Consider the following 11,374-nt stretch of genomic DNA (forward strand, 5'->3'; position numbering starts at 1 on the left):
TCTGAAGAACATGGCAGAGAAGCTTGCTAAGCCACTCTCCATCATCCATCAGCAGTCTTGGTCTAGTGGGCAGGTCAGAGCATTGAGTGAAGCAGATGATCCTAAGTGACATCACACAGTATATGCAGGAAAATGGGATCAGGCCCAGTCAGCACAGGATCATGAAGGGCAGGTCCTGCTTGACCAACCTGATCTCATTCTATGACAAGGTGACCCACCTGGCTGAGGAGGAAAGGCTGTGGACATTATGCATTTGGACTTAAGTAAAGCATTTGAAACTGTCTCCCACAGTATTCCCATGGAGAAGTCGGCTGTTCATGGCCTGGATAGGAGGATTCTTCACTGGGTTATAAACTGTCTGGATGGCCAAGCCCAAAGAGTAGCGGTAAATGGTGTAACATCTAGCTAGCAACCGATCACTTGTGGTGTCCCTCAGGGCTCAGTGTTGTTTTATATCTTCATTGATGATCTGGATGAGGGGTTGGAGTGCACCCTCAGTAAGTTTGCAGATGACACCAAGCTGGGTGGGAGTGTTGATCTGCTGAAGGATAGGAAGGCTCTGCAGAGGGGTCTGGACAGGCTGGATCCATGGGCTGGGGCCAATGGGTTGAGGTTCAACAAGACAAAGTGCTGGGTCTTGTACTTGGGGCACAACAACCCCATGCAATGCTCCAGGCTTGGGGAAGAGTGGCTGGAAAGGTGCTCATGGAAAAGGACCTGATTGATGGAGCTGAACATGAGCAGCTTGTGCCCAGGCAGCCAAGAAGCCAACAGCATCCTGGCCTGTACCAGCAATAGTGTGGCAGCAGGGCCAGGACAGTGATCATCCCCCTGCACTGGGCACTGGTGAGGCTGCACCTCGAATCCTGTGTTCAGTTCTGGGCCCCTCACTACAACAGAGACATTGAGGTGCTGGAGTGGGGCCAGAGAAGGGCAAAGGAGCTGGTGAAGGGCCTGGAGCACAAGTGATGAGGAACAGCTGAGGGAACTGGGGGATTTAGTCTGGAGAAGAGAAGGCTCAGGGGGGACCTTATCACTCTCTACAACTGCCTGAAAGGGAATGGAGTGAGGTGGGGTTGATCTCTTCTCCCAAGTAACAAGTGACAGCAGAAGAGGGAATGGCCTCAAGCTGCTCCAGGGGAGATTTAGTCTGAATATCAAGAAAAAGTCTCTTCCCCAAAAGGGTGCTCAGGCATTGGAATGGGCTGCCCAGGGCAGTGCTGGAGTCACCGTCCCTGGAAGGGTTCAGAAACCATGTAGATGAGGCCCTCAATGACATGGGTTAGTGGTGGTCTTGGCAACCTGGGGTAATGGTTGGACTTGATGACCTTAAAGGTCTTTTCCAACCCGGCAGATTCTGTGATTCTATTAAATTGTCCAGAGCTGTCAAAAACTGTAAGAAATGGTTCTTCAGGTACGTAAACAACAGTCAGAAATAGAAGGGAAACACTAGCCCGTTGTTAAACAGGAGAAACTGATGCGTTACTGTCTGGATGAGCGGTCTGTGTGCTGGGTGGGGAACAGGCTGACCGGCCTCACCCAGAGGGGGGTGGTGAACAGCTCCCGTTCTAGCTGGTGACCTGGCACTAGTGGGGTCCCCAGGGATTGATATTGGGCCCAACATTTTCACAAGTGGTCTGGAAGGTGGGATCAAGCGTGCCCCGGCCGCATTTGCCAATGATATCAAACTAAGTGGGGAAGTAGACACTATGGAAGGGAGAACCACCTTGCAGGAAGACCTGTACAGGCTGGAAAAGTGAGCTAACAAGACCTTTGTGAAGCTCAACAAGGACGAGTGTAAGGTTCTGGATAACATGATGCAAGACTGCAGCACAGCCTGGGGTCTGCCCATCTGGGGAGCAGCTCTGTCGAAAGGGACCTGAAGGTCCTCGTTGACAGCAAGCTCACTATGAGTGAAGAGTGTGCAGCTGCAGCAAAGTAAGACAAGAGGATGCTGGATTACATCAACAAAGACAGCATCAGTGGAGACAAAGAAGTCATTATCCCACTCTACTCAGTGCTTGTGAGGCCACACCTGGATTACTGTGCTCAGTTTCGGTCCCTGCTATACAACACAGGCTGGAGAGGGTCCACAGAAAGGCCACAAAGATGAGCAAAGGATTGTGCAGTTTGTGAGGAAAAGCTGAGAGAGCTGGCCTTGTTCAACCTTGAGAAAAGAAAGCTTAGGGCAGACCTTACCACCATGGTCCAGTATATAAAGGGTGGCTACAAAGAGGATGAAAACTTCCTCTTTACAAGGAGTCACGTGGAAAGGATGAGGGGTGGATGGGCACAAGTTACTCCTAGGGAGATTCCAGTCAGACAAAAGAGGAAAATTCTTCACAATGAGAACAATCAGCCATTGGAATAACCTCCCCAGGGAAGTGGTGGATTCCCCAAAGTTGGACACTTTAAGATTCAGCTGGATAGGGTGCTGGGACATCTTAATTACAGTGTGTGCTTTTGCCAAGAAAGGGTGGACCAGATGATCCCTTCTAAGCTAGTATTCTATTATTCAATGATACATGTCAACATTTTGCCAGGACAGGGCTCCACAGAGGCTGTGCAACAGTACTGAGGTGTTCCAGCAAGGTGGCATTGCTGAACATGTCCTTCTGGTGTTGTGGCCCCCAGAGCTGAATGCAGTACTGCAGGTAGGATCTCCAACATTGAGGAGTAGAGGAGGAGAATCACCTTGCTTAACCTGGTGGCCGTGCTTCTTTTGATGAAGTCCAGCATAGAGTTCCAGTTTCTGCCCAGACTGAATTTGTGCTTCGGATTGACACAGCCCAGGTGCAGGACCTTGCACTTGGTCTTGGTCAGCTTTGTGAGGTTGGCATTGACCCACCTCTCTAGCATGTCAAGGTCCTTCTGCATGGCATCTCTTCCTTCCAGTGTGTCAACTTTACCGCACAGCTTGGTGTCATCAGCAAATCTGCAAATTACTGAGGTTGTACTCAGTCCCACTGTCCACATCTCCCACAGAGATGTCAAACAGCGCTGGTCCCAAAACTATGAAGAAGTCATCAGTGGTCTCCACTAAGATATTGAGCTGTTGACCACAACTCTGTGAGCAATCATCCAGCCAATTACTTATCCACCAAGTGGCCTGTCCATCAAACCCATGCCTCTCCTCTTTAGAGACAAGGACCTTGTGTGGAACCTTATCAAATGCTTTGCACAAGTCCAGGTAGATGACATCAACTGGTCTTCCCTTATCAACTAATGCTCTAACCTGTTGAGGCCCTCAGACTTGTCAGGCATGATTTGCGGTTAGTGAAGCCATGATGACTGTCACCAACCACTTCCCCCTTTTCCATGTGTGTTTGCACAGATTCCAGGAGGAATTGCTCCATAACGTCAGTGGGCTCTCAGGAGGCTGACTGACCTGTAGTTCCCCAGGTCTTCCTTGTGTCCCTTTTTATAAACGGATGTTAGGTTTCCCCCTTTCCAGCCAGTGAAACCTCACTGGGCTGCCACACTTCTCAGACATGATGGAGAGCAGCCTGGCCACTTCACCCACCAGTTCCCTCAGGCCCACGGGTGCATCTCATCAAGTCCCATGGACTTGTGAACCTCCAGCTCCTTTAGAAGGTCTCAAACTTGATCTTTTCCTACAGCAGGGGGTTCCTCATTCTCCTTGTCCCTGCCTTTGCTTTCTGTGACTGGGGCAGTCTGGCTGGAGCTCTTGCCAGTGCAGACTGAGGCAAACAGGTCACTGAGTACCTCGGCCTTCTCCATGTCCTGGGTAACCAGGTCTCCCCTTTCCACTGGGAGAGGGCCCACATTTTCCCCAGTCTTCCTTTTATCACCGACATACCCACAGATGCTTTTCATGGCCGTGAATGAGAAGGGTGAATTCCTCGCCTCCTACCACACAGCTGTGACGGCCACTGGCAACGAGATCAAAGTGTCACCGCTGCAGGGGTCCCAGCACCACACAAACAAGGACACCTTTGACTTCACCGTCAACTGGAGCTTTTCAGGTGCTTCTCCTTCCCCACCTGCCTTGGTGTGTCCTCAGAGCTCCACTGTGCTGTCCCCAGAGCCCCCTGCCCTTCCTGTGGTGTTCCCAGGCATCTCCAGCCCTTGCTGTGGTGACCTCAGACATCCCCAGCCCTTCCTGTGGTGTCCCTGAAGGTCCACCAACTTCCTTTGGTGTCCCCTGTGCCCCTCTATACCCAACAGGCACCTCCCAGTCCCCGCTTCTCACTCTTGTCCAGGCAGGTCCTGCCCAGCAGCAGATGGGGCAGAGCTGGGTGCAGCCAAGCCAATTTTTTAAGTAAAAACAAAGCGGAATGTGTACATGAGCAATGTAGATCCTGCTCCCCGGCAAGGAGGAGAGTGGTTCTTTGGGCATATTCAAGCCCAGCCCAGATGTGACTGTGGAGAACTCCCAAAGCAGACACTTATCCCTGTGTTGGACAGGGACGAGAGAGGCCCTCTGTGCCCTGGGCGCATCCAGGTTCCAGCTCCATCTTCCCCTGCAGCAACATGTACACAGGTTGGAGAGACATCTTGGAGGAGGTGTCTGTGCCTTGTGCCCGTGCAAAAGCCATGCAGCCTGAAGACTCCTGGCCACCTGCACACCCTCAGTGCAGCACTGTGCATTTAGGGATGCCTTGGGAGGAATCAACAGGGCTTTGCCGTGGAGCTGTACCTTGCCCAGCTTCCAAGCACCGTGCTTGTGGCGTTGCCTCCCATGAGGTCTGCGCATGGGGGCACCATGCACAGGGCATCCTCTCCCATGGGGATAAGCAAATTTACTTATCTACGTATCTTCCAGAGAAGCCTTTCTGTGTTTACAAGAGGGATTAATTCGGGTGGCACAAGGGACATCCGGGAGGTGAGCACTGAGCTGCAGGGGCCAAGCCCTCCCCATGAGGTTCCAAGGAAGTGTGAGCAAGGGAGCACTGTTTCAGATGGGAATATTTGCCTACCATCTCCTGTGACCAGGAGGTACAAATTTGGGAACACCCAGATTGCACAACGCCACCGGTGATGCTGCCACCGCAGCCCCGGCAGCAATAAATAGGGGAGAAGCAGGCACATGAGCAGAGCTCTGTGAGGAGAACACCCCCAGGTACAACTGCTGCCAGCTGCTGCAGAGATGGTGCACGCAACCCCCTTCCTCCTGGTGCTCAGCCTGGCCATGGTGGCCCCCGTCCTCTCCACAAGAAAGGTAATGGCAGGGCTGGGATGCAGGGGCAGGGTGGGCAGAGGCTGCGCTGCAGCACGGGTGATGGGTCCCTGTTGCTACCCAAGAGGAGTCATTTAGGATGGCCTCCTTCCCCTTGGGACCAACGAGCAAGTTCGTGATACCCGGGGACTGAATTAAGGTGAATGACACCAACCAACCATTTTAATGCTATACTACTACAAAATAGAAGGCACATGGTTAGATGCAGCAGCTCAATTGGGATTACTTTAACTGGATAACCATGTTCCGTGCCGTGAGTTTTCACTTAGATCTTGTCACTGTTGAATTAAAAGAAAGAGAGGAAGAGAGGAGAAGGAGATAAAACAGAAGAGATGATCACCACCATGATCCAGTGGCGTCCCCTTGGTCCTCTTCACCCTGGGTGTCTTGGTGGAGAGGGTCCCACCTGAGCATTCATTGATTTGGGTTTTAAGCTCCTGAGAGGATGCCTCTTCATTTCTGTATGATGCAATGGTGGCTGTGGTCTGTGTCTGTGCAAGCTCAACGTGAGCGGTGGTTTCTGGGGAAGTATTTCAGGGGTTGCATCCAATGAGACCTCTCCAAGGTCAATGATCTGGCATCCTACACATGTGCAATTAGCTGTTGGAACCGTCAACTGGAGCTTGTGGCTGTAACACCTACTGTTATAGGTGTTATAACACCCGGCAGAGACAAGGAGTCTCTTGCAAAGTTTGCAATACGAGCAACAAAGCTGGCATCTCATGCACCGAAAAATGTCTAAGGCAAACGTCCACTCACCTGTCTGCCACAGCCCACTCCAGCCCAGTGCGTGCTGACTGGGAACTGGACCAATGACCTGGGTTCCAACATGACCATCAACCCCATGAGCAAAGAATGTAACTTCAACGGCTCCTACTTCACGGCTGTGTCAAGAAGTGGGAGGGCTATCAAGGAATCACTGCTTTGGGGGTCCCAGAACTGCACAAAGCAGACCCAGCCCGTATTTGGCTTCACCGTCAACTGGAACGGTGCAGGTACTTCTCCTTCCCATCTTCCCTGTTGTGTCCCCAGATCTCACCTACCCTCCACTGTGATCTCCCCACATCCTGCTGCTCGTCTTGTGATACCCCAGATACGTCCTTTCCTCATTTGCGATGTCCATGATGCTCTTCTGCCCTCACAGCAGTGTCCCTGATGATCCCCTGCTTTCCCCTGCGGTGTCCCCCGTGCTCTCACATCACCTGTGCTGTCCCTGATGCTTCCGCATCCTTTACTCTGGAGCCCTTTGGCTGGTGTCACCTCCCAGTCTCAGGGTGCAGAGGATGCTCTGGGGGGTTGCTGTGTGCCCAACTCTACTCGAGACCCCTCCTGCCTGCTCTCCCCATTACCTCGGTCTGAAGAGGGCAGGGACAGGCCAGGTCTCCTGCCCCTGTGCTGGGACAGGGTGCAGGGCACTGACCCACCACCTCATCCATGCTCCCCTTCACCTCCTGCCCCATCCCTGCAGACGCTGTCACTGTGTTCACGGGCCAGTGCTTTGTGGATGAGAAAGGAAAGGAGGTCTTGAAGACGATGTGGCTCCTGCGGTCGCATGAGTACAGCATCAAGGACGACTGGAAAGCCACCATGTGAGACCATGCCCTGGTCCCCTGCGCATCCCTAGGGGTCTGGGGCTCTGCTATACCATGGTGCTCAGTGCCCCCAGAGCTGCTGGTGGTGACCGAGGATGGTGCTTGGCCACAGCCTGCCCTTGGATCCCACCACGCTGCAGCCACTGTTGGGGGAGATGGGACTGGATGGGCATTGGCACTGTGAGGGTGCAGTTGTCCTGTGCAAGGCTGCAGTTCCCACCCTTACCTCTCCTCCTTCTGTGTCCTACAGGGTCGGCACCAACAACTTCACCCGCCCGAGCGTGCAGAAAGAGTGAGGGAGGCAGCATGGGGGTTCCTGAGCTGTCTGCAGCCCTGGGGTGCCTGTGTCCCTGGTCCCCCATTTGTATCTCCTAATAAAGTTTTGTTGCAAGCACCCACTGTCTCTTGTCCATGTCACTGACAAAGATGTCAAAGAGCACTGGTCCCAAAACCAACCCCTGAGGAGAGCCACTCATCACTCGTCTCCACTGGGACATCAAGCATTGACCACAACACTTTGAGTGTAATCATCAGCAAATTCCTTGCCCAAATGGCCCATTCCTCAAGCCGATTTGTCTCTAGTTTAGAGATAGGGATGTTGAGTGGGACATTGTCAGATGCCTTGCACAAGTCCCGGTAGATGACATCAACTGCTCTTCCCTTATCCACTGATGCTGTAACCCTGATGTAGAGGCCAACAAACTTGTCAGGCATGATTTGCCCTTAGTGAAGCCATGATGACTGTCACCAACCACTCCCTCCTTTTCCATGTGCGTTTGCACAGGTTCCAGGAGGAATTGCTCCATAACATCAGTGGGTTCTCAGGAGAGCAGCCTGGCCACTTCACCCACCAGGCTTCCTTTTGGTGCTGGAGTTCATCCAGGAGCAAATTGTTCTTCCACACAGGCTTCTTCTTGCTCTTGCCTGACTTCCCTTTTTTGGGACAATCGCTTCTGAGCTTGGAGGAGGTGATCCTTGAATGCTAACCAGCTTTCTTGGGCTCCTCTTCCCTGCTCTATCCCATGGTACTCTACCAAGCTGATCCCTGAAGAGGCCATAGTCTCCTCTCCTGAACTCCAGGATGGGGAGCTTGTTGACCCACTGTTCCTGCCCCCTCTGCTGTGTCTGCATGGTCATCACTCCTGCCAGCCCCCTGCTCAGGATGCATTCCCTGCTCTGCTCCTCTGCCTCTCTCCTTGCTTAGCACAGACCATCTTCCTGGGAGGATGGAGCAGCTCCTCGGGTAGCTCCGAGCTTCCCCTCCATGGCTCCCAGGGAGCCCTGTCCTGCTGCCCTTCCTGCGCCCTGGCTCTGCTGTAGCTTAGAAACAGTGGCAGAGAAAACAGCTTAGAGTGAGCAGCAGAAACTTGCAGCACAGGGGAGGATTGTGAGAGGATGAACCCTGCAGGCACACACACACACCACCCTTCAGTGCAGCAGGGGAAATCTGTCCAGGCTGCGATTGCTGCATCACTGTGTTTGAATGGGAGCACTGGGATGGTGGCAGCAGGAGACTGCTGGGCTGTGCCCACCTGGAGGGCTCCATCACAGAGCAAGGAATGGGTTGGCAAAGCCTCTTGGACAGTGGATGTGCAAACCATGCCTGTGCCCTCGCCTCTGCACAAACCCATGCTCAGATTCATGTTCCTCCAGCACTGCCTGGGTCACGCAGACCTCCTCGCCTCACCTGTCCTGGGCACCCTGACACCAGGCCACTGTCCCATGGCTGCTGGTCCGGTGCCAGTGGGGCTCTGGTTACAGCCCTATAAAGGGATCAGGGTGCAGGGCTTGGTCAGGGCAGCCGTGCTGTGCACTTCCCAGCCCTGCATCCATGGAGAGCAGCACTTTCATATTGGTCCTCGCAGTGGCCCTGGTGCCGTTCGTCTCCCCTGCAGAGAAGAAGGTATGGGGATGGGGAATGGTGGTGATGTGGCAATGGGATTCAGTGTGGGCAGCCAAGGATTCTCTCTTCAATGCCGTTTTAGGCTGGGACAAGCAGGAGAACTTTGCAAGTGCCCAGTCTAGGCAATGGGCAGGGTATCTCTAGGTCACCCACTCAGCTTCGCTCTCACAAGGCGTCTTGCACAGAGCATTCCCTCCCATGGGGTCTGTGCTCAGAAGCATCATGCATGGAGCATTCCTTCCTATGGGATATGTGTCCAGGGCACCATGCACAGGGCATCCCTTCCTACTGCCCAGAGGTGCAGTGCATAGAGCATCCTTTCCTGTAGAGCCCATATCTGGTCATACCACGCATGCTAATAGACTGAGATGTGCTGGCCTTGCTGCACCATTCACTTAGCAGCCAGCTAAGGTAGCATATCCCCAAACTGGGGACAGGTAGAGCCATGCCCCACAATCACACTTGCATCAGGGCTTGCAGCTCCATCCATGGGGCAATGGGAGGGATGGGGACCCCTATGCACCATGCACAGAGGGCTTGTGGCTGTGTCCCCTTAGTGCCAGCTCAGCGGACTGTGGAGGAACGAGCAGGACTCGCTGATGGAGATTTCAGCACTGAGAGACAACGGGGACTTCCAGGGCAAATACCTCACACGGGTTACGCTCGCTGGTGGCTGTGCCCATACCTCCCCATTGAAGGGTGCCCAGCAGCAACCTGGTGAGGGAGGATGGCCCACCTTCGCCTTCACCGTGCGCTGGGACAAGTTCTCCAGTAAGTGCTGGGATACCTGGAGATGGCACCACAGGGGTACCGGGAGCCATGCAGCTCTCTGCTGGGTGATGTTTTGGTGTAGCTAAACAGAGAGAGGCAGCGGCAGCCCTTTCTCACGCAGCATCCCAGACCCCATTAGGACACAGAGGATGCAGTGCTGAGGAGCCTGCCTTATCCAAGGGAGCTGCTAGGGAAGGGCAGGTCCCAGTGGTACGGTTTGGGGGTGCAAGGCCATCAGAACACAGGGAGGGGGATGCACACAGCAGGCATGGGTGCCATCCCCACTGACCACACCAATCCTCCCCCAGATGCCACCACCACCTTCGCTGGGCAGTGCTTTGTGGACTCGGGTGGAAAGGAGACACTGAGCACCATGTGGCTGCTGCGTGAAGCTGTCGGGTCCCTCGAGGAGGACTGGAAAGCCACCAGGTAATGGGAGGACGCGGGGGACACAGGAGCCCTCCCCAGTAGCCCTGAGGAGGAGCATCCCTGTGGAAGGAAGACCCCTGTGAACCCCTCAGTGTGGGTTTGCAGTGGCGATGTCGATACCTCCTGGCAAGGGGTTTGCCCAGTCCAGGGGCACCCCTACAGGGACACCCCTGTCACCTACTGGCACTGGCAGCTCTGAGGGGGGTGTCCATGGTCTCTGCTTCCCATAGGGTGGGCAGAAATGTCTTCACACGCAAACGCACCCCGAGAGGAAAGAACCTGCCTAGCTCATTCCCATCCTGTGAGGACACATCTTCACCCACCCCATGACTGTGCTCTGGCTGCAGCCCCCCAAAGGCAAGCAAAACCAGCCTCTCGCATCAAAATAAACCTTAAAGTCACATCAGCTGTGGTTGTCTGTCTCTGAAGACTGCCCTCGCTCCCCCTCTGAGGCAGCTTCTGTCTCCGCAACACCACTGCCCTTTCCCAGCGACATCTGCATCCCTCCCTCATCCCCCCATCCAGCCCTTTGGGACCATTTCCTACCTCATCTTAACCCAAACTTCCACCTTGCACCATTACTCCCTTCCTGCCTGCTGATCGCAGAGGCGTCGTCATCATCCTGAATCCAGACAGCTTCCTTGTGGTGCCTTCATATCCATTCCTACCAGACACTTTTCCAGTGCCAGGACTCTACACTGTGTGGTTGGGTGGTTGAGGTAATGGTATCAGTAAATGTGAGATGTCAGTAGTGTGTTTTCTTCATGCTGCACAGCACCTGAAGTAAAATGTGCACAGTTAAAGCTCCCATCCCATCATTCCATCATATCCCATTGCATTTCATTGTATTGTATCACATCGCATCCTATTGGATTGCATCGTATTGCATCTCATTGCATTGCATAGCATCTCATCCCATTGCATTGCATCCCATCCTGTCACACTGCATCGCATCCCATCCCATTGCACTGCATCATATCCCATCCCATTGCACTGCATCGCATCCCATTCCATTGCACTGCATCATATCCTATCCCATTGCACTGCATCGCATCCCATCCCATTGCACTGCATCATATCCCATCCCATTGCATTGCATCGCATTGATCGTATCCCACATATCTCATCATTCCCCTGGGTTACAATCATAGATTTTACCTGTCTCTGCTGCTGCATTTCGTCAGTGCCACTCTATCTGTTTCTGTGGATGGCTGCCAAGCTTAGTCAGCTCTTTCCATCCACTGTTTTTGGCAGGTCCATGGGTGAAGATGAAGCCTCCTACAGAAGCGTTACAAATATAACCCAGCCCCAGCGATGCCAGCACACTATTTGCACAGCCCATAGAGCCTGGCCTAGCCCCAGCATGCTGCAATGACATGGGGCGGTGGCTGCCACCTCCCTGGCACCTCAAGCAGGGCAGTTTGTCCCTTCCAAACAGTGAAGAAAGGCAGGGTGTCAGGCTGAAAGGATGGAGCGTGG

At 53.7% G+C, this 11,374-nt stretch overlaps 2 protein-coding genes across 2 annotated transcripts; both read left to right on the top strand.

Annotated features, from left to right (window-relative positions):
- The first annotated feature begins 4,958 nt into the window (after positions 1 to 4,958).
- On the top strand, positions 4,959 to 6,822 carry LOC133281507 (avidin-like). Its single transcript, XM_061477158.1, has 3 exons — positions 4,959 to 5,182; positions 5,988 to 6,195; positions 6,669 to 6,822. Exons 1-3 carry the CDS (start codon positions 5,111 to 5,113, stop codon positions 6,791 to 6,793), a joined length of 405 nt encoding a protein of 134 aa, XP_061333142.1. The 5' UTR covers positions 4,959 to 5,110; the 3' UTR covers positions 6,794 to 6,822.
- Positions 6,823 to 8,391: 1,569 nt separating this feature from the next.
- LOC133281530 (avidin-like) lies at positions 8,392 to 10,247 on the top strand. The gene is given in 5 exon segments (XM_061477185.1): positions 8,392 to 8,564; positions 8,566 to 8,695; positions 9,253 to 9,466; positions 9,775 to 9,895; positions 10,126 to 10,247. Coding segments are annotated over 5 exon segments (738 nt in total). The 3' UTR covers positions 10,226 to 10,247.
- Positions 10,248 to 11,374: the final 1,127 nt, after the last annotated feature.

This window comes from Pezoporus flaviventris, unplaced genomic scaffold (genome assembly GCF_033815535.1).
Source record: "Pezoporus flaviventris isolate CSIRO_AGI_PZ_B2104156 unplaced genomic scaffold, CSIRO_AGI_Pfla_v1 ptg000100l, whole genome shotgun sequence".
Taxonomy (NCBI): Eukaryota; Metazoa; Chordata; class Aves; order Psittaciformes; family Psittacidae; genus Pezoporus; species Pezoporus flaviventris.